Genomic DNA, 21,816 nt, shown 5'->3' with positions numbered 1-21,816 from the left:
TGAAGTGCTGGGATTACAGGCAGGGGCTACTGCTCCTGGCTATCCTATTTTCAGAAAACACGTACCCGGTACCTAAAGGGCTAGGTCTGTTAATTTTAATATTCTAGGAGTGAGTTTCCATCATTACAACTGTTGTCTATAATGTGCCCTTTAGGAAACTTTTTCTGTGTGCTTTAATATGGAATAGTTGAAGCTTTCAGAAACTTTACTATCATTACTCAAAACTCTCTAAATGAAGCTTGAGAACTGTGCAGTCACTGAGCTCCTCCTGGCACCAACTGAAGGAAAAGTGCTGCCGTTGGCTGAAGCTGGGCTCACTGGTCCTCAACTGTAACGCTCGTCAGCCCTGACCGCGACGCCCCAGTACTCGCCTTTCCCACATTGCTCGTGGTTCTTTTCCTCGTCCCCCAAGACAGAATGATAAGGAGCAGGCCTCTTGGATGAGTCTGAGCTCTGATCTCCGGAAGAAATTTCATTCGACAGATCTCGTGTCCCACTAAGCTCTGCAGTCTCACTGCTAAGGAAGCAGCTGCTCTCCATTTCTGCCGCTGCTGCTCTTGAACAGGTTCCTGGTTCCTGGCCTCCACTGTTCACTTCTAATGACTCTCTCTAAATAGTGGCTTCATTGAGATATCATCCACATGCCATGAAATTCACCCTTCTAAACTCTACCACTCAGTGGTTTTTCACATATTCACAGAGCTGTGCTCTAATCCACTCTATACTTCATTGTGAGATGAATTATTCAAAGGCATTATTGAAATAGGACTAACCGCTAGGTACTATTTATTAGTGAATGAGATGAACACAGATCCTGCCCCCCCCCCCCCCGCCCCCTCAAAGTATACAGCAAAGAATAGAATGATTTTAGTTTTGGACAGCCCTCAAACGTTAATTACATTTGAGTTACATATTGGACGTCCAAGCAGACATTAATCATTAGATGCAGTTAGCTATGGTAGTATGGCACTCAGGAACAATCTGAGATAAAGTGTTTTATTAAGGAGTCATCTTTACATAGCTAATGATGAAACCACTGAGGTGAATCCTATGAAAAAAGAACAAACACTGTGAAAGCAGACAAAGGCTGCCAGGCATGGTGGCTCAGGCCTGTAATCCCAGCACTTTGGGAGGCCGAGGCGGGCAAATCGCTTGAGCCCAGCAGTTTCAGACTAGCCTTGGCAACATAGCAAAACCTGTCTCTATAAAAAAGACAAAAATGAGCCAGGCATGGTGACGTGCCTGTAGTCTCAACTACTCAGGAGTCTGAGGTAGGAGGATTGCTTGAACCTGGGAGGTCGAGGCTGCAGTGAGCTATGACCGGGCATGATGGCGCGTGCCTGTAATCCCAGCTACTTGGGAGGCTGAGGCAGGAGTATCGCTTGAACCCGGGAGGCAGAGGTTGCAGTAAGCTGAGATCATACCACTTCATTCCAGCTTGGGTGACAGAGAAAGACTCTATCTCTAAATAAATAAATAAATAAATAATAAAAGGAGGCAAAGACATTGCAGGATAAGTCAAATCTTTGATATTGAAGCCAGGTTTCTCACTTTGGGAGAGACAGGATATGCAAGTAGGACATGAGAGGAGGAAAGGGATATGTAATTTTAGACTTGAATCAGAGGTATCTGCGTGTACTTTGCACTTCAAAAGTACACTTATTGCTGGGTGCAGTGGCTCACACCTGTCATCTCAGCACTTTGGGAGGCCGAGGTGGGCGGATCACCTGAGGTTGGGAGTTAGAGACCAGCCTAGCCAACATGGTGAAATCACATCTCTATTAGAAATACAAAAGATTATCCAGGCGAGGTGGTGCACATCTGTATTCCCAGCTACTCTGTAGGCTGAGGCGGGAGAATTGCTTGAACCCGGGAGGCAGAGGTTGCGGTGAGCCGAGACTGGCCATTGCACTCCAGCCTGGGCGACAGAGCGAGACTCCATCTCAAAAAAAAGACACATTTTTTAGTTCTTTCCACTACAAAGGCCCTGAAGCAATGATTTCCCTGTAGTAATGAAGATCAGCTAGCACACATCTTGGTTCTAAATAATATTCCTTTCTAAGAAGAACCAGGGCCGGGCGCGGTGGCTCACGCCTGTAATCCCAGCACTTTGGGAGGCCGAGGCAGGTGGATCACCCGAGGTCGGGAGTTCAAGACCAGCCTGATCAACATGGAGAAACCCCATCTCTACTAAAAATACAAAATGAGCCGGGGTGGTGGCGCATGCCTGTAATCCCAGCTACTCGGGAAGCTGAGGCAGGAAAATCGCTTGAACCCGGGAGGCGGAAGTTGCGGTGAGCCGAGATCGCGCCATTGCACTCCAGCCTGGGCAAAAAAAGAGCGAAACTCTGTCTCAAAAAAAAAGGAACCAGGACCCCTCAGAGAGATGGCTACTTCCAAGCTTAGAGCAAGGGAAGTACAAGGTGAGCCTGGAAAATCTACTGGCACCAAGTAGCAAGTCCTCCAAGAATGATGGTGACACAGTACAAGAATACAGTGGCCGGCTGGAAAGGGCTCCCACTGGCCAAATATGGGACAATTTAAGCAGCAAGAGAATCACGAAGGTAATGGATCATGACACACCAGCTAAAGAAAAGAATCCGTGCTGGACTCAGTGGCTCACGTCTTTTAATCCCAGCACTTTGGGAGGCCAAGGCAGGTGGATCATCTGAGATTGGGAGTTTGAGACCAGCCTGGCCAATATGGTGAAACCCCACCTCTACTAAAAAGACAAAAATTAGCCAGGCGTGGTGGTACAAGCCTATAATCCCAGCTACTTGGGAGGCTGAGGCAGGAGAATTGCTTGAACCCAAGAGGCGGAGGTTGTGGTGAGTCAAGAGCTCACCATTGTACTCCAGCCTGGGCAACAAAAGCAAAACTCTGTCTCAAAAAATAAATAAATAAAATTTAAAGCCATAAAAGGCATTTGGGGATGATGGGAAAATCTGAACATGCACTTTATCTTGTGGGATATTACTGTGTCAATCTTAATTTGCTGAGTGTGATCATGGTATTATGGGGAGGTGGGAGCTGTGATGCACCATCCAGGACCCCCTTCAGAAGGACTTTCCACTGGGAATGGTGGAAGCACACAGCCCCCAGCTGCCAACCCTCATTGGAATGGCCTCAGCTGGAGATCACCTTGCCCAAGGTCATGGCCCTCTCCAGAAGCACCCATATCCAGTGCCTGATCAGCATGAGAGTATAAAGACCCCTGCCTGGCTCAGGACCCTGCAAAGGGCCATTCCAGCCTCACAGCTCTCGGTGGGCTTGACTGAGGCCTTTGTGAGCTGCAGCCCAATGTCTCCCTATCCCAGTCCTGCTCTCTCCCCTTTCCCATCCCCCTTCCTCTCCCTTCCACCTTTCCTCCTCAACCTCTCCCCTAACACTTCCCCTCCCCAAGTCCCTCCCTTCTCAACACTACCCTTCCCTAGTCCTGCTTCCTGCCTGCCCTCCTCCTCTCCTCTCTGCCAGGTGATGACCCCAACAGCCCTCTTCTGAGGTGAATCTTCATCTCAGAGACAACCTCCTGGGGAGTCCAGGCTTGGGACGTTTGGTGCCGAAGGGGTCTCAGAGAGCAGATGCAAAGATGGGATTTTGGAGCTGGATTCCCCCACTGGCTGGCGGTGAGGACTTCAGCATGGGTGGTGGATGAAGCACAGAGGTACCACCTGACACAAGGTAGCAGCTCCTGAATGTGCAAGTCTTAAAACTTCCACCAGGGGTGAACAGGGTGGTACAACAGTGGAAGCAAGCTAGGACAACATATGAATATACCAGATATTTGAGAAATACGGAGCTCATGGGACCCCAAAAATCATAGAAACCAGGTGGCAATACTTAACTGTTTAGCAGTCAGAAGCCAAGTGAATGCAGTTATGCGTGAGAGCAATCAGAGGGGTGTGGGCTCACCTGGTGAGTTACGGGGATGGTTCACAGACTAAGGGGTACCTGGGCAAAATGGATGGATGCCGACATGTGGGCTACTCAATCTGGACCATCAGAATAATTCAAGGATGGGCAGTCGGGGGGCTGAGGGCAGATACCCCCATAACCAGTCATGATTCCATGCCCAGTTCCTGGATCCAAACCAGCTTTCAGACTGAAACCCTATTGACTGAAGAAGAGGCTGAGTCTTCAGGAAGAAGAATGCTGCAGCACCAAACAGTGAAGGTAATGATCCCCCGACTCCTTTTGCAAAAGAACCTACAGCCATTACTCAGGTGACTGTCCACTGTGGAAAGGGAAAACCGACACATTGTGAGGAAGCTGAGAATGAAACCAGGAGACGCAGAGTCATCGCGAGTCCCTTGTCAGAGTGGGAGCATCTGAGGCCAAGTGGCACCTGGAGTCTTGACCCAGGTTCAGCTCACACTTAGACCCACTCAGTGGCCAATTCCCTGGATCCTGAATGTGTCACTGGAACAGACATACTGGGATGTTGGCACAACCCCTCTGCTGGTTCTTTGGCCCGTAGGTAAGAACTTTGGGCGTGGGAGGGCTGAGGAGATGCCTCGGAAACTGCCCCTGCGGCTGGGGCGGGCTGGGCAGAAATCATGACCTAAAGGATGCTGAGGCAGTGGGTCACTACATTTTCATTTCATCTGACAGTCTGGCTCCTGCAAATATGAGATGCATCTTGAAGGGTGAGAGTGAACGGTTGTAAACTTAGCCGAGTAGTAACCCTGGTTGCAGTTGCTCTGCCAGATGTGGTGTCTTTACTAGAACAGATAAACATTGTCTCAAGCATATGGCATGTGGTCATTGGCTGGTGAAAGTTGTCTTTTCCATCCCAAACACAAAGGATCAGAAATAGTTTCTGTGCACTTGGAACAAACAACAGTATACATTTTGGTCTTGCCCTAGAGCTATGTTAATTCTCTCACCCTGTGTCATCATACACAGACGGTCCCCAACTTAACGATGGTTTAATTTATGATTTTCAACTTTGTGATGGTGCAAATGCAATATGCATTCAGTAGAAACCACACTTTGAATTTTGATCTTTTCTCAGGCTAGCAATATGTGGTACCATGCTCTCTCATGATGCTGGACAGAGGCTGTGAGCCACAATTCCTAGTCAGCCATGTGATAACGAGGGTAAACATTCATTGTGATAAGAAATATATATATATTCTGGGTATGGATTTGCCTTTCCTGCTTATCTTGTAGAGCCACTGGCTTCCCATATCACGCTACGTCAGCCTAAGGGGCGCATTTTACAATAAAGGAGATGTGGGAGTGGGCAGAAGGCTATGAAACCCACTGGTCATGTCACACCCCACACCACTCAGAAGCTGTCAGCCTGGCAGAGCAATGGAACAGCCTTTTTTAGGCACAATGAAAGCACCAGCACACAGGCAATACCTTCTGAGGATGGGCCTGATCCCCTAGGCTGCTGTGCACTCTTTAAGCCAATGACCTTTTTTCTTTTTGTAGACAGGGTCTCACTGTTGCCCAGGCTGGAGTGCAGTGGCTCGATCATAGCTCACCATAGCCTCAAACTCCTGGGCTCAAGTTATCTTCTGGCCTCTGCCTCCTGAGTAACTGGGGCTAATTTCTTTAAAAAAAAAAAAAAAAAAAAAAAAATATATATATATATATATATATATACACAAAATAGTAATAATTTTTTGTAGAGATGGGGGTTTCACTATGCTGCTAAGGCTTGTCTTGAACTCCTGGCCTCAAGCCATCTACTTGCTTTGGCCTCCCAAAGTATTGGGAGTACAGGCATGAGCCCCTGGGCCCCACCAAGTCAATGACTCTTCTGTGATGCTGGGTTTCCAATAAGTAGATGACACCGGGTGGAGACTGGGGTTTCTCCACTTACATCACTCCCAGGGACCCACCTGAGAAATTGTTCTTCCTGTCCTGCCATTCTGGGTTCTCCAGGTTTACAGATCCCATTTCCAAAAGGGGGAATGCTTTCACCAGAGGACCTAGCAGGAGTCCCACGGAAACATTAGCTACAGTTGCTGCCTGGGCTCTTCCACTGAGACTGCAGCTAAGAGAGGAGTCATCTTTAGGAGGGGGATGGGCTCCTATTACAGAGTGGGAGGCAAGGTGGAGTGTTTGGTTTCCAGATGGTCCGTTTGGGTGCCTCTTGCCCAACTGGGTATTCTCTTCCCCAATTTTGATGGTATAAGGACGAGTTCAGCAGCCACAGTATGAAAAGGGCCTGGAAACCAGGGGCTCAGACCTGCACACGAGGGTCTGCATCATGCCACCAAGTAAGCACTGAGACCAGAAGTGAGAGAAATGTAGGCCTGAGGAGGAGAATACTGAGTATCAGCTGAGGCCTGGCTGCAGCAGTCGGGGCTCTAATTTGTCTCCTGACCTTCTAACGTTTTCCCCAGGGAAAGGTCCCCCTCCAGAATCCTGGAGGAGATGTTCCTCAAACCAAGATGCGTCTCTGAGGGTAAAAGAGATGAACTGTGGGCCGGGCGCGGTGGCTCACGCCTGTAATCCCAGCACTTTGGGAGGCCGAGGCAAGCGGATCACCAGGTCAGGAGATAGAGACCATCCTGGCTAACGTGGTGAAACCCCGTCTCTACTAAAAAAAAAATACAAAAAATTAGCCGGCCGTGGTGGCAGGCGCCTGTAGTCCCAGCTACTCGGGAGGCTGAGACAGGAGAATGCAGTGAACCCGGGAGACTCCGTCTCAAAAAAAAAAAAAAAAAAAAAAAAGATGAAGTGTGATGAATGCTCTAATGCACTGCTCAGAGCCCCTCAGGACTGAAGGACTTCAGCTGTCCTTGGAATTGAATGGACTGAGCTGCAGAGAGTTCCTTTGCCTGAGAGCACACACCGTTTCCCAGGTAGCCCTCATGCAGTGACCTGTTCATATGGGAATATAAAGGTCCAGCCTTCTTTTTTTTTTTTTTTTTGAGACGGAGTTTTGCTCTGTTGCCCAGGCTGAAGTGCAGTGGCAGGATCTCAGCTCACTGCAAGCTCCGCCTCCCAGGTTCACGACATTCTCCTGCCTCAGCCTCCCAAGTAGCTGGGACTACGGGCGCCCGCCACCACGCCCAGCTAATTTTTTGTATTTTTAGTAGGGACGGGGTTTCACCGTGTTAGCCAGGATGGTCTCGATCTCCTGACCTCGTGATTTGCCTGCCTCGGCCTCCCAAACTGCTGGAGTTACAGGCGTGAGCCACTGCGCCCGGCCAAAGTCCAGCCTTGTTTGGATTCAGGGAAGCTCTGAAGGGCCACTCTAGCTTCTGCACACTATGGCATTGGCTTGGCTGAGGCTTTCCTTGCCAAGGCATTCACTGCACCCTGGCTTTCATTCCTTCCCCCAAGTCCCAGGAGGATTCCTCAATGAACTTTCTGCAAGCTCATCTCTATTTCACAGTTGACTTCCCAGGGAACAAAGCCTGTGACATGGGATCTTCTATATAGTTATGTGGGGGAATGTTCTTGTTTTGGGGTGATACATGTTGAGGTGTGGTGGGGTTAAGTGTCATGAAGTTTGCAGCTTATTTTCAAACTGCTGGAAAAAAATACCCGTGTGCACATATAAATACAAAAGATAGAGTAAATTGGCAAAATGTTAACAATTGGTGAATCTAGGTGAAGTGTATATTTGAGTCTATGATTTTGTTTCAACTTTTTCTGTAGGTTTGAAATGTTCCGAAATAAAACCCCCTCCCCTATACACAGAAAGGCAAATGAAGAGGAACAAACACCCAGGGTGGCGGTGGTAGCCGGGCAGACTTGTGAAATCCAAGGCCAAGAGAGTTTCAATGTTACAGAAGCATTCAACATTATCAAATAGCTACAAGATAATCAAGTAAGGCTAAGACTGAAAAATGTCTCATAAATTTAGCAACACAATGTTCCTGATAACTTGGGGACAGAGTGTCCACGGAGTAAATACAGGCACCTTGCCCTCTAGTACCTTGCTTCTCTGCAGATCGTCATTTAGCTGAAGAACCTAATTTCAGTTCTATTACTGAGTTTTCCAGACTTTCAAAAATGTGAATATCATGTTCAAAGTTCTGGAATAGTCCCTGTAGGAGGAATATAGAGCCACTCATAAACTCGGAATTTATTGAAGGAGCACATAAACTCTTATACTAAAAAACTGTGATAGGTACAGAACGGCATATTTAAGAAACCGCATAGTTCAGCCACTGCAATTGGGCGACCTGCAGGCTGAATCTAGACTAACCGTGGGATGAGTTTGGCTTTTGAGATGTGTTCCCAGTTTTGTATTTAAAAATCAAGATATTTATCCCTAAATCCCGATTTCTGGCAATACTTGGCTGGAGCTGGAAGAAGGCTCTGGGGTAGGCAACCGTTCCCAAGACACTCGGCCTGCGACACCGGTTTAAGGCTCCGGTTTGGCCTCTGTAGGCAGCTGAGGTCCCCAACCCCCCACAGGTTACAGCCGCGATGCGCAAATCGCACACTACAGCCCACAGGCAGCTCACCTGGTTTGTAAAAAAATAAAAGAAAAGAAAAAAAAGTTGTATTGGAACCAGGGCTGGGATTAGAATGACATGAGTGAGTCAGGAGTTCATGGCATGGATTTGGATGTTTTCTCGATCTTGATGACTTGAGTTTTTTGGGGCCCCCATTAATTTGGCACAGAGGCCTCCTCCTAGTCCCCGCCCTATTGCGAAGGGCTTTGAAGGGCATGCGGAACAGCTTGGACTTTATTTAATCTTTACAGTGGCAAGCAGCTCAATACACAGATTTTTAGCATAGGCAAGACCAGCGCTGGTCTGCGTTCCGCGAGCACCGTTAAGTTCCCACGCCCGGAACTTCTCTCTAGCACATAACCCTCTAATATGACTAACGTTATTAATGCTAACTCTCTAACCTGTCAATGTCGTATCCCAGATCCCTCGTTTGCTTCTACAACACTGGCGTTTTCGTCCCCGCTCTCCCCGAGGTGAGCGCCCCAGCACCTGCCTCCCCGGGCACCTCCTCCACCTGCGCGCCGCACGCCCGCTTCCGGCCGGCTTCCAGGCCTCAGAGGCGATCCCAAGGCTTCGCTCCGCTCTCAAGGGGCGGGGCTTTCTCATCGACGCGCTCAGCATTCGGCTCATGCTGCCTCGCTCCGGCGGCCGTCCAGCGGGAGGCGGAGCGAGTCCAAAATGGCGGCTCTCAGGCTGGCGCGTTCCGTGCTGCTGGGGCTTTGAGGTGGTCGCCGGGGGTCCGGGGGACCATTTCCCCGCCGCGGAAGCCCTAGAGGATGAATCGGGGGCCCTGCTAAGGTCTGGCGGCGGGGCTGGAGAGCAGTGGCAGCAAGGGCTGCGGTGGCGTCCACGCAGCGGGATGTGCGAGAGTTACTCCAGGTCGTTGTTGAGGGTCTCGGTGGCGCAGATCTGCCAGGCGCTGGGCTGGGACTCGGTGCAGCTCAGCGCCTGCCACCTCCTCACGGACGTGCTGCAGCGCTATCTGCAGCAACTGGGCCGGGGCTGCCATCGGTACTCTGAGCTCTGTGAGTACCGGGCTGGGTGCGGGAGGGCTGCCCCGGCAAGTCAAGGGTGACACCTCCGCTCTCCCTGTCCCTCCGCGTCCCCGGGGTGTGCATCCCGCACCTTGCCTCGAGATTTGCTGTCTCCTCGGCCTCCCACGTCCCTGGGCTTCCACTGCCCCTGCAAACTCTAGTCATCCTTCGGGTGCCTCTTCCTCATCCGCTAACTTCCCGCCACCAGCCCGGGAGCCGGGTCTTCGCTCCCAGCTCCACACCCTCCTACCGCTCCTCCGCCCTGAAATGTGCCTGGATCTCTCTCATTGTCTCCTGTTTGCTGCGGGTAGATCCACCCCCAGCGTGCCCTACACCCTCTTTTACCTCGGTCCTTTTTCTCCCTTGCCCGCAAACTACTACAACTAGTTGTCACAGGCGCTCCGTCTACCGGCCGTTTCTTACAAGACTGGCCATTCCTGAGCTCCTAACTACATAGACTCGTTGACAGCTCTGCTCCGTTAGGGACATTGATTGCCTCGTCTTTCTGTATCTGTTCGTTTCGTGGACGACATCTCCATTTACTGTTTTCCCAAGGCTGACTTTGTCAGTTTCGCTGATGAGATGTACTTTCACTTACGTCTCGGTTACCAGTGAGATGTCAGTTGTTATCGAAGTAGGATAGAGGGACCTTGGGCAGTTGACAAGATTCTCCAGGTAATCTGGGCTACAGTACTTACGGGTTTTAAGTGAATGTCTGATAATATCTATAGCTAGTGGTATTTAGTAATTTAATGGAAGGAATGGCATATTTTAATACAAGCTCCACATTATCTTGTTGATGTGAAGCATTGCATGTGTGTTTGTTGAGGAGAGGAAACTACCACTCATTTTAGTTTCAAGTCATGATGTTTAAGGTGATAAGCTGGAGAACTGAATGAAGTATCTCATAGGATATTTTGTTTTGTTAAAGTGGTTCCTATACTGAAAAATTGAGACTCACAGACACGCTGTATTTCTCAGGCCCCGAGTTTCGTTCCCTCTTCCACAGGGCTGCCAAACTAATCTGTCCATAACACAAATCTGATCCTGTCATTATTCTTAAAAATATTTTGACTGTACTTCGTTGGTTACAGGCTAAAAATCTAAACTCTTAGCAGTACACAGTTCCCTTTGTGAGCTAGCATTTTGCTTATCTTTTGCCAGCCTACATAATCTGCGACCACACTGAGCTACCTGCCTTTTCCAAAATGTTTTAAGCTATCCATTCTTACATACATGCTGTGTCTTACCTAGAGTGTCCTTTGCCCCTGGCCCACCGGTAGTACTACTTTTATTTTGAGATGCACTTATCACTTGCTCTAGGGAACTCATGTTCTCTGCTTTCATAATTCTGTGCATATTTCTTTTATATTATTTGTCATCTTGTTTTGTAATCACCTGTGTATGTCTCTTTCCCCTCTCCAGGAGAAAAATTGATTATATTTGTATTCTGTAACCTATAGGGCCATTATGTAATAAGCACCTGAGAAATATTTGTTGAATAAATTAATGAACTGATAAACCACTACCCTAAAAGCCAATTACTGACTTTACATATTGAGTTCCAAAAATGTGTATGTTTTGAATGCTTGATTTCACTGATACTTCTATTATTCTTCTTCTTTTGAGACAGGGTCTCACTCTGTTGCCCAGTGTGGAGTGCAGTGGTGCGATCTTAGCTCTCTATAGCCTCGAACTTCAGGGCTCAAGTGATCCTCCTGCCTCAGCCTTCCAAGTAGCTGGGACTACAGGGATACGCCACCATGCCTAGCTAATTTTTTTATTTTTTTGTAGAGATGTGGTCTAGTTGTATTGCTCAGTCTGGTGTCAAACTCCTGGGCTCAGGTGATCCTCCTGCCTCAGCGTTTCAAAGTGCTGGGATTACAGGCGTGAGCCACCATGCCCAGCTCACTGATACATCTGAATGTGGAACCACAAAGTAATATGCATGTGTTTTTATCTTGAAAGTGCATCATCAGCTGACTACTCTTCTGGCTTTTGTTTCTTTTTCCTCTGGCCTGCTCTGCAGTGGTCCTTGAGTATACTGTTACTGATAGGATAGGACAGGCTAGGCTAGGCTAGGCATAGTCCAGATTATGTTTGCTACCATGTATCTTTAGCTATTCAAAATGTCTCCTGAATACTAGTTACCTTTCCTGCCTTTTATACAAAACAGAAGGGAGCTGGCACTCCATGTGACTAGGTATTCCAAAGTCACCCAGGGGTCATTGCAGCTCTTCAGTGTAAACCTTCTTCCTAATTACCTAATTTCCGTAGCCAGTTTCTTGGCTTCAGTGAGGATGAGATTGTCAGGTTCATTATTTCCCATCGTGATTTGATGACTCTTTTTTAATGCTAATTTTGGTATACTTATTAGATATTTTTAGGTTCTTTTTTCTATACCAGTCTTATTCTAAAATCGAATTCTGTAACTCCAGGTTACCACTACAGAATCTTGTATTCCACTCCTTTAAATCCTTTCTGTTGTTTTAACAAACACTTATTGAGCACCACTTATGAACCAATCCCTGTACTAGGCATTGGAGACATAAAATTACTAAGATATAATCCCTGCCCATAAGGTGTGTTCAAGATTGCCAGAATGTCAGCAAAAACAAACTGATGGTGTTTCTTTCTTCTAAAATAAATGTTCTCAAGTTAAAGGAAGTATTAGAAGTTACCATTAATTCAAATAATGAACAAATAATGAACTTTAGAATTGCCTTAGGGTAACAATTTCTCCAAGCATTCAAGGGCAGATGTCTCTGTCTGTATCACATTATATATTAAATATGTTGGCATGTGCTGAAAGCAGGTGCTAAATCTTTCAGACTAACTCTTCAACACTAGTACTATAATATTTTTTGTATGGTACAGGGAGTAAATGTAAAAGGAGTAAGAGGAGAGATGGTTGTAGGCTATGGATTCTGGGGTAGGATTACTTCACAGAAAAGATAAGATTTGAATTGAGCTATGAAGTATGGTTGTATAAAGGTATAGAGTATTCCAGGTTAGAGAATCACATAAACTAAGCTGTCCAGGTGAGATTAAGCATAATGAAAGTACCAGTAAGGTGTTCAGCTCCCTATGCAGCTAGTTCATTCCAAGGGTGTCTGAGGAAAATGTTCAACACAGTGAAATCAGGTTATGGAGGGACTTAAAAGCTAGACGAAAGAATTAAAACATGTAGTAGAAAACATTGCATACTTCTAAGTAGGGGGACAGTATGATTAAAGTGGTATTTTAAGAAAATTGTACTGACAGTGATGTGCACAAGACATTGAAGTGGGCAGAACTTAAGACTATACTGAGACAGGGACAGTAAGAATAGAGAGAAAGGAAAAAAATCGTAAATCATCGTTAAAAAAAAAAGGTGGCCGGGGAGGGGGAGGGGGACAGGGTTAGAAACAGTACCAGGTTTTGGTTTGAGGCTGCAAAGCATATGGAGGAATTTAAGATGATTGTATTTTTTAGACTGAGAGAGTAATAATAGCTTTAATAGGAATAGAAGAGTTGAAATGCCTGTTTACGTTCAGTAAGAAGAAGAGTATTCATTTTATTTGTTTTCTCTTTTTTATACATCATTAGAAGTATACATTAGAATTCACCCATGCTTATAGAAAAAAAAAATCAAAGACCGCAGAAGTATGTAGAATTAAAAGTCAGTCTCCTGCTTCCACCACAGCCCTCCCCTCTACTGCAGCTTCCATCCCCTTGAACTGTTAACCATTGGCTGAATATCCTTCTAGACGTTTCTGTATGCATTACCACACATGCGTCCAATTCTAGCAAGATTTGGATTCTTTTCCATTTTACAGTGTGATTTAATTTCAGACATACTGAGTTTGAAGTGATCAGATTTCAAGATTTCAGGTAAAAAGTCAGGATTTCAGTTAAATCCTTTAGGCTATTGAAAATCGGAAACTGGAATTTTCATAGACATTTTTAAAGATGGAGAGACCTTAAGCTCTGCTAAGGATAGGCATAAGAAAAACTTGCTTTTGTAAAGAAAAAAACTCACTATATCTAACTTTTTATCTTTTTATCTCTGTTTTATGTGGTGTTTTCTGATTACATTTGAAAATTTATAGGTAAATTACCTTTATGGCTGGGCATGGTGGTGGTGCACTGGTAGTCCAGCTACTCCGAAGGTTAAGGTGGGAGGACGGCTTGAGCCTGGGAAGTTAAGGTTGTAGTGAGCCATGATTGCCCTACTGCACTCCAGCCTGGGCAGCAGAGTGAGACCCTGTCTCAAAAAACAAACAAAAACCAAACTTTTATGATCTGAGCCTTCTTTGTAAATATTCTTAGATTTTAAAAATTCATTTAATGGTATAATTCATTCAGTAGGTATTTATTGAGTGCCAGCTATATTCCAGCCACTGTTTAAGATTCCGCAGATGCATCAGGGAACAACAGAGGAAATGTAACAAACATTGACTTTGTCAGCACAGCACACTACTTATTTGATGATTAAAAAAAAAAAGGGCCAAGCACATTGGCTCATTCCTATTATCCCACCACTTTGCGAGGCAGAAGCAGGAGGATTGCTTGAGGCCAGGAGTTCAAAACCAGCCTGAGCAACATAGCAAGAACTCACTTCTACAAAAAAAAAAAATAATAATAATAGTTAGCCAGGCATGGTGGCATGTGCTTATAGTCCCAGCTACTCAGGAGACTGAGAGGGGAAGATTGCTTGAGCCTAGGAGTTTGAGGCAGCAAGGAGCTATGATCATACTACTGCACTCCAGCCTGGGCAACAAGCAAGATGCCATCTCTTTTTTTTTTTTTTTTCTGAGATGGAATCTTGCTCTGTTGCCCAGGCTGGAGTGTAGTGGCGTGATCTCGGCTCACTGCAACCTCCGCCTCCCAGATTCGAACAGTTCTCCTGCCTCAGCCCCCCGAGTAGCTGGGATTACAGGCGTGCACCACCATGCCCAGCTAATTTTTTTATTTTTAGTAGAGACAGTTTCATCATGTTGGCCAGGCTGATCTCGAACTCCTGACCTTGTGATCTGCCCGCCTCAGCCTCTCAGTGCTGGGATTACAGGCGTGAGCCACCACGCCCAGCCAAGATGCCATCTCAAAAAAAAAGACAAAACACTACTTTATTATTATTATTATTATTGGGGCGTTTTCTGTGTGTCAGGCACTGTTCCAGGTGCTTTTGATCATCTGTAAACTACTTTGAAATTTGTTCTATAATATATAAGCTGATCATGAGTGTGATTTTTCTGTGGTGGTCTGGCTAGTTGTCTGATCATATTTAAGCTTGACCTTAATAATCAGCTTAAACATGATTTTGTGATATTCTATTTAAAATATTAAATTCTTTCCAGTAACTAGGTTAAAATGTTTGATTCTGAGCTGCATATTTACTTACTGCCTTTTTTAATATTTAAAAATATATTCATGGGATTTCTTCAAATAATTTGATTTGCTTTTGACTTTGTTTCAGATGGCCGAACAGACCCAATTTTGGATGATGTTGGTGAAGCTTTCCAGCTGATGGGGGTTAGTCTACATGAATTAGAAGACTATATTCACAACATTGAACCTGTCACCTTCCCACACCAAATTCCGTCATTTCCTGTTAGCAAGAACAATGTACTTCAGTTTCCTCAACCTGGAAGTAAAGATGCAGAGGAAAGAAAAGAATACATTCCTGATTACCTGCCACCCATTGTGTCTTCTCAAGAAGGTTTGTGAGTGTTTCTTCTTCATTTGTTAGGGACTATTTTAATGGATTTTTGATCCTCTTAGCTTTCCATGCTATGTCAACTTCATAAATTCTGGAAACACAATAGAAACATGTACTATTATTTACAAATTATTCTAACCCTTAAACCAACAAACTTGCAACTGACATTACCAGGCCAAGCCATGGTGTAATCAAGGTTATGTCTGAAGCATTTATCTCCTTTGTAAAGTTCAAGTAGAGGAAAATGGTGAAGCCAAAGAGAAGCCTTTCAACAGCCCTATTATATGAGAATGGGGTATTAAGTAAACTAGAAAACCTTTGAAACAAAAAGAAAAATTGGGGTAGCTCTTTCCTCCTCACTTACTATTCAGGCCATGAGTTTGAATACCATAGCTTTATACTGGAAACAGTGAGTGAATCGTGAGTATTCACTGATATTGTGTAGACTTACTTCTGTTTTTTATGATGAGTAGAAATGTTTATTGTTTGATCATAATAGAACTTTTGATTATAAAATGACAGCTAATCAGATACAGTGGTCAGTCCCGTTGCAGAGTTCCCTTTTTTCCTGTATAATTTTAGATGTTGATCATTAAGTTTACTAAGATTCTGAAGAGATATTTAAGTAATTTGTGGTCTCTAATACAAGTGTGCAGTAGTTTTTCTTAAAAGACTTGGAAGGGGCCGGGCGTGGTGGCTCAAGCCTGTAATCCCAGCACTTTGGGAGGCCGAGACGGGCCGATCACGAGGTCAGGAGATCGAGACCATCCTGGCTAATACGGTGAAACCCTGTCTCTACTTAAAAATACAAAAAACTAGCCGGGCGACGAGGCGGGTGCCTGTAGTCCCAGCTACTCGGGAGGCTGAGGCAGGAGAATGGCTTGAACCCGGGAGGCGGAGCTTGCAGTGAGCTGAGATCCGGCCACTGCACTCCAGCCTGGGTGGCAGAGCAAGACTCCGTCTCAAAAAAAAAAAAAAAAAAAAAAACTTGGAAAAGTTGCAATTAAGTTCTTTCATTTTGTAACAAATTCTAAAACCTGTGTACTTCAGGACAGTGCAAATGATGCCAGCAATTACTTTTACTTACGATTTTCTATTGTAAAATATACATCACATAAGTGGACCATTGTCACCATTTGTAGGTGTACAGTTCTGTGGCATTAAGTATACATTGTTATTCAACCATCATCCCCCTCCTTCTCCAGAACTTTTTTACCCTCCCAAATTGAAACACTGTTCCCATTAAACGTATCTCCGCACTCGCCACCACTTCCAGCCCCTGCCAACCGTTCCTTTTTGTGTGTGTCTATGAATCTGTCTATTCTAGGTACCTTTTATAAGTGGAATTGTATAGTATTTGTCTTTTTATGACTGTCTTATTTCCCTTCGTATGATGTCTTCGGGTTCATTCATGTTGTAGCCTGTGTCAGGATTTCGTTGTGTGTGTGTTTAAGGCAGAATACTGCATTATGTATACGTTGCACATTTGTTTATCCATTCACTCACTGATGGACGCTTGGGTTGTTTCAACCTTTTGGCTCTTGTGATTAATGCTGCTATGAACATTGGTGTGCAAATATCTGTTCCAGTTCTTGCTTTCAAGTTTTTTTGGGGTCTGTACCCCGAAGTAGAATTGCTGGATCGTATAGTAATTGTCTACTTAATTTTTGAGGAAGCACCACACCGTTTTCCACAGTGGCTGCACCATCCTCACCTTCCTATCAGTGGTGCTCAAGGGTTCCAGTTTCTTGCAATGCATTTCTTATCATCGGTTCTACTTTGATAGCATTTTGAAGCGTTACCTACTTGTCTCAGTAACTATGTTTACATTTGGCATAAGTTGTTTTACAGTCTGTGTGTCAGGGTTGCCTCATCTGAAACACTGGACAGATACTGGACCTAAGTGGTAGAGACTTGTTAATGCATTGGTGGCTCATCATTTAGGCGCTCTGGATCTTAGCTGCAGCGGGTTCTACTGAATGATACTAACACACTGACAGCCCAGAACCAAAGCTAGGACTTTGATCATAATCTACACTTAACTGCTTGGTCCTTTTTGTCTTATTCTTATAGCATGCAAATATTCCATAATAAAATTCTCTTAAAGTGTTATGGTTATCATATTTAAATACCAGCAAGGAAATGTAACTAAGATAGCAGATTTAGATTAGGTAGTGAAAAAGTATGAAAAACAATTTAGTGTGTTTTTTGTTTTGTTTTGTTTTGATACTGACTTCTGGCTGAAATTACTATATTACCGTAAATTTTTGGGTTTCTTTTCTGGATTATTTGAAGCAGAAGAAGAATCTCATTTAGTTTTATGCAAACAATATAAATTATAAACATTTTAAAAGGAAAATAACATAAATCTTGAGAACACTACTTTTCATTTTTTATCTAACACGTGGATTAAGAAGGAAAAATATTGCTGGTTTGTAACATGCATATGGTTTATAAGGATGCAGTGAGTGGTAGGCAGTACAGTAGATGCTTGTCAAAACGTTGTCCTCTTCGTAAGAAAAGGATGTAAAATGCAATTCTTTGGTTGTCATTTAAAAATATAACCATACAAGACTATTTCATATCATTTAGAATCGGAAATATTTTTTTTTCCCTGGGTACAGCATGTTAGAAAGTTCCTGGTATTCTGATTAGTGGTGCAAAGTGAGGTACAGCGGTGAACCCCTTTGATAATGGTACTGTTCACCATGCTCTTTGTTTTCCTTTTACTTCCTTAAGGGCCACAGACAGGCTAGACTTTGGTCTTAAAATATTATTAGCAAGGTCCTGCCATGGGATTCCCTCTTATCAGCCACTCAACTTGGTTGGTGTCAAAAAAAGCCTGTGAATGTCTCCCTGCACAGCACCTGGAGCTGGCAATTGTGTACTCATAGAAGGCCTGAAGGGGCAGCAGGCTGTGAGAGGCACAGCATGGACCTCACGGTGTCACTGAGACATGACTCAGCGAGTCACTGAGTTTCTAGTCTTCCCAAGTCACTTTACCTTTCTGAACTTTATATTCGTCATCCGTAAAATCAGTGTAATAACACCTACTACATTGGGGAAATGGGGAATCAAGTGATTTTTTTTTTTTTTAACACATTTATATACAATTGGACAGTGTTTTACATATAAAATATGTAACAGTGGGCCAGGTGTGATGGCTTATGCACTTTGGGAGGCTGAAGCTTGAGCCCAGGCGTTTGATACCAGCCTGGGCAATGTCATGAGACCCTCATCTCTACTGAAAATAAAAATCTTAGCTGGGCATGGTGGTGCACACTTGTAGTCCCAGCTGTCGGGAGTCTGAGGTGGGAGGATCTCTTGAGCCCAGGGGTCAAGGCTGCAGTGAGTCACGATCACACCACAGCACTCCAGCCTGAGTGACAGCGAGAACCTGTCTCGAAAAAAATTAAACACATGACAGCGAATGTTAGTTCTCTTCCCTGTTTTCTTTTCTTGCTCTCAAAGAATTTCCTTTTGCATTGAAATACAATATACATTAGTGAAGTGATGCTATAAAGGGAATCAGTGTCAAGCCGCGTTCAGTGGCACACCCATAGTCCCGGCTACTTGGAAGGCTGAGGCAGGAGGATCGCTTGAGCCCAGGAGTTTGAGGCTGTGGTGCGCCGTGATTGAGCCTGCGGATGCCCATCACACTTCAGCCTGGGCAACACAGCAGGACCCTGTCTCTGAAAGAAAAGAGAAGAATAAATGTAAAGTAGTGTTACCATCACATGCTGAGGTAGCCGAGGGAACAGACTTACTAGCTGGGCTGGCTATAGATACTTGACTGAGGAGCTCTGTGATTATCTGCAGTGTGAAGATGACAGAGGAGGAGATGATGTGGAAGGAGTTATTGCCTGCTGTATGAGATTATATGTTTAGAAGTGAGACCTCTTTGAAAATATTTGATACATGCATATTTTTGCTTGGACTGTTACAGTTCTGATGGCTGGTACCCAGTGTGTTTTATCCAAGAACATTCTCTCCCCAGCTTGCCATACATATTTTCAGATTCACACCAATACCATATTTTTTTGCTTCCTATTTTATTGTGCTGAGGAATGTCTGAAAATAGTACAGCGTACTATGCCAAAGTCGTTGTTGGTTCTCACAATGTGGTCTCTAGATCACTGGTCAGTGAGGGTCTTCTGGGGCGGATATGTTGATTGGTTCAAAATATTTGCATAAGAGAGAAATATAGGCTGGGTGCAGTGGCTCACACCTGTAATTCCAGCACTTTGGGAGGCCGAAGTTGGCGGATCACTTGAGGTCAGGAGTTCGAGACCAGCCTGGCCAACATGGTGAAACCCTGTCTCTACTGAAAATACAAAAATTAGCTGGGTGTGGTGGTGGATGCCTGTAGTCCTAGCTACTTGGGAGGCTGAAATGGGAGAATCACTTGAATCCGGGGGACAGATGTTGCAGTGAGCTGAGATCGTGCCACTGCACTCTAGCCTGGGTGACAGAGTGAGACTCCATCTCAAAAAAAAAAAAAAAGGAATATAAACCATGTACCCTGACTTATTGCAGGAATACCAAGCTCAGCTTAAACTTGGTAAAGATACTGTGAGGTTGCCACTTTTAGAGTTTCTATTTTTTAAAAATTTAAAATAGACTATTTTTTAGAACAGTTTTGATTTACAGAAAAAATTGAGAAGTTAGTATGGAGAGTTCACTCACATCTGAACCATTTCTTCTGTTATTCACCTTTTACGTGACGGTGGTACGTGTATCACAATTAATGGACAATATTGACATGTTATTATTAAGGGACGCTCCACTGTATTGACGTTTCCTTAGTTTTTACTGGATGTCCTTTTTCTGTTTCCAGATCCCATCCAGGGTATCATATTGTGTTTGGTTGTCACGTCTCCTTTGACTTCTCTTGGCTGTGACAGTTTTTCAGACTTTTCTTGTTTTGATGACCTTGACAGTTTTGAGGATTATTGGTTAGGTATATTGTAGGATGCCCCTCTAGTGGAATTTTTCTGATGTTTTCCTCATGCTTAGACTGGGGTTATGAGATCTTAGGGAGAAAGACCACAGAGGCCAAGTGCCATTTTAATCACATCATATCACAAGTCTATCCTGTCAACATAATTTATCACTGTTGATATTGATGGTGATCACGTGGCTGGGGTAATGTTTATCTGGTTTCTCCACAGTAAAGTTTCTCTTCTATCCCCTCTTCCCCTACTGTGCTCTTTGGAAAGAAGTCACTCCTCGTAGCCAGCACTTAAGGAATGGGAGTCATGCGTCCCGCTTTGAAGGTGGAATATCTGCATACGTTGTTAGGAACTCTTCTGCATGGGGATTTCTCTCTTTCCCCACTAAGATTTCTATTATTATGATGAAACCCTTTAAAAAGTAAACATTTTACATGTTTGAAAAAATTAACAAAAGTAATACAAACTTGCTGAAAAAATATATTGCCAAGTGAATTTGTTATGAAATGAAAGTGTCTCTTCACTTCCCTTCTTCCCCCTTCCCAAGAATAACCTAGTTCGGCAGATGGGGCTCCTCTGCTTCTTTCCGTGTGACCTTTTGCACTCCTTGGACTCAAGAATCTGTGTCCACTTCAATACCTGCCATTTCTTTCTCAAGCTCCTGCCATCCTTTTCTTGAAGCAGTTCTTGCTGTGAACACCAATTACTATCTAAATGGTTGATCTGAAGGAAATTTAAACCTTTTCTCCCAGTTCAAGAAACAGAACTTTACCAGCCGTCTCAGAATACCTTATATGTGCCCAACAACCCCACCCTGGCCCCTTCCTCCTCCAAAAATAACCAACCACTGTCCTCACTTTATAGGAATTACTTCTTAGCTTTATGGTTTCATCAGCCAAATGCGTATCCGTAGACACATTAATGTTCTTCACACATGCACACCCTTTTTCACTTTGCAGGTCTTTTTTTTTTTTGAGACGGAGTCTTGCTCTGTCATCCAGGCTGGAGCGCAGTGGCACGATCTCGGCTCACTGCAACCTCCGCCTCCCAGGGTCAAGCGATTCTCCTGCCTCAGCCTCCCGAGGAGCTGGGATTACAGGTGCATGGCACCGTGGCTGGCTAATTTTTGTATTTTTTGATAGAGAGGGGATTTCACTGTGTTGGCCAGGCTGGTCTCGAACTCCTGACCTCAAGTGATCCGCCAGCCTCGGCCTCCCAAAGTGCTGAGATTACAGGCATGAGCCACCCTGCCCAGCCATGTCATTTACCTTTTAGTTTGCGACTCTCCTTCCATTCCTTTCTTTGTCTTAGAGTTTATTTGTTAGAAATCTGGGTTGTTTGATCTGCAGAGTGCCCCACAGTTGGATTTGCGCAGTGTGCATTCATAGTGCAGCTCAATGAGTTTCTCAGAATTGGCAGCAAGAACCCGAGGCTTGACCAGATTTAGGTTTGGCAAGATATCAGCTCATGATGTCCAGTTTTCACTTTTGTTGATGTTAGCAGTGCTGATGCTCAGTGCCTGGATCCATTAATTCATTAGGGGTTGCAAAGTAATGATAATACTAGCACTTTGTTTTTAGTTCATTCTTTAGTTGAAATAACTTTACAAGAAAATCCTTTTCCTCATCCGCTGTTTAGTAACTTAATGGCATAGTTTATGTAGGGAAAGCAGGGTTAATGCTTGATTTTTTTCATATGGT

The 21,816-nt window shown here is 44.6% G+C and overlaps 1 protein-coding gene across 2 annotated transcripts in view; it reads left to right on the top strand.

Annotated features, from left to right (window-relative positions):
• Positions 1 to 9,062: 9,062 nt before the first annotated feature.
• Positions 9,063 to 21,816, top strand: part of TAF3 (TATA-box binding protein associated factor 3) — a 196,285-nt gene continuing 183,531 nt past the window's right edge. For both annotated transcript variants that reach the window (XM_033209246.1, XM_033209245.1), the window contains exons 1-2: positions 9,063 to 9,454; positions 14,922 to 15,164. In XM_033209246.1, the coding sequence (XP_033065137.1) occupies positions 9,289 to 9,454; positions 14,922 to 15,164 (409 nt within the window). In that variant the 5' untranslated portion in view covers positions 9,063 to 9,288. The remainder of the gene's footprint in view (positions 9,455 to 14,921; positions 15,165 to 21,816) is intronic.

The sequence above is a fragment of the Trachypithecus francoisi genome, unplaced genomic scaffold, assembly GCF_009764315.1.
Source record: "Trachypithecus francoisi isolate TF-2019V2 unplaced genomic scaffold, Tfra_2.0 Lachesis_group9, whole genome shotgun sequence".
Taxonomy (NCBI): Eukaryota; Metazoa; Chordata; class Mammalia; order Primates; family Cercopithecidae; genus Trachypithecus; species Trachypithecus francoisi.
This window is presented reverse-complemented; position numbering and strand designations above follow the sequence as displayed.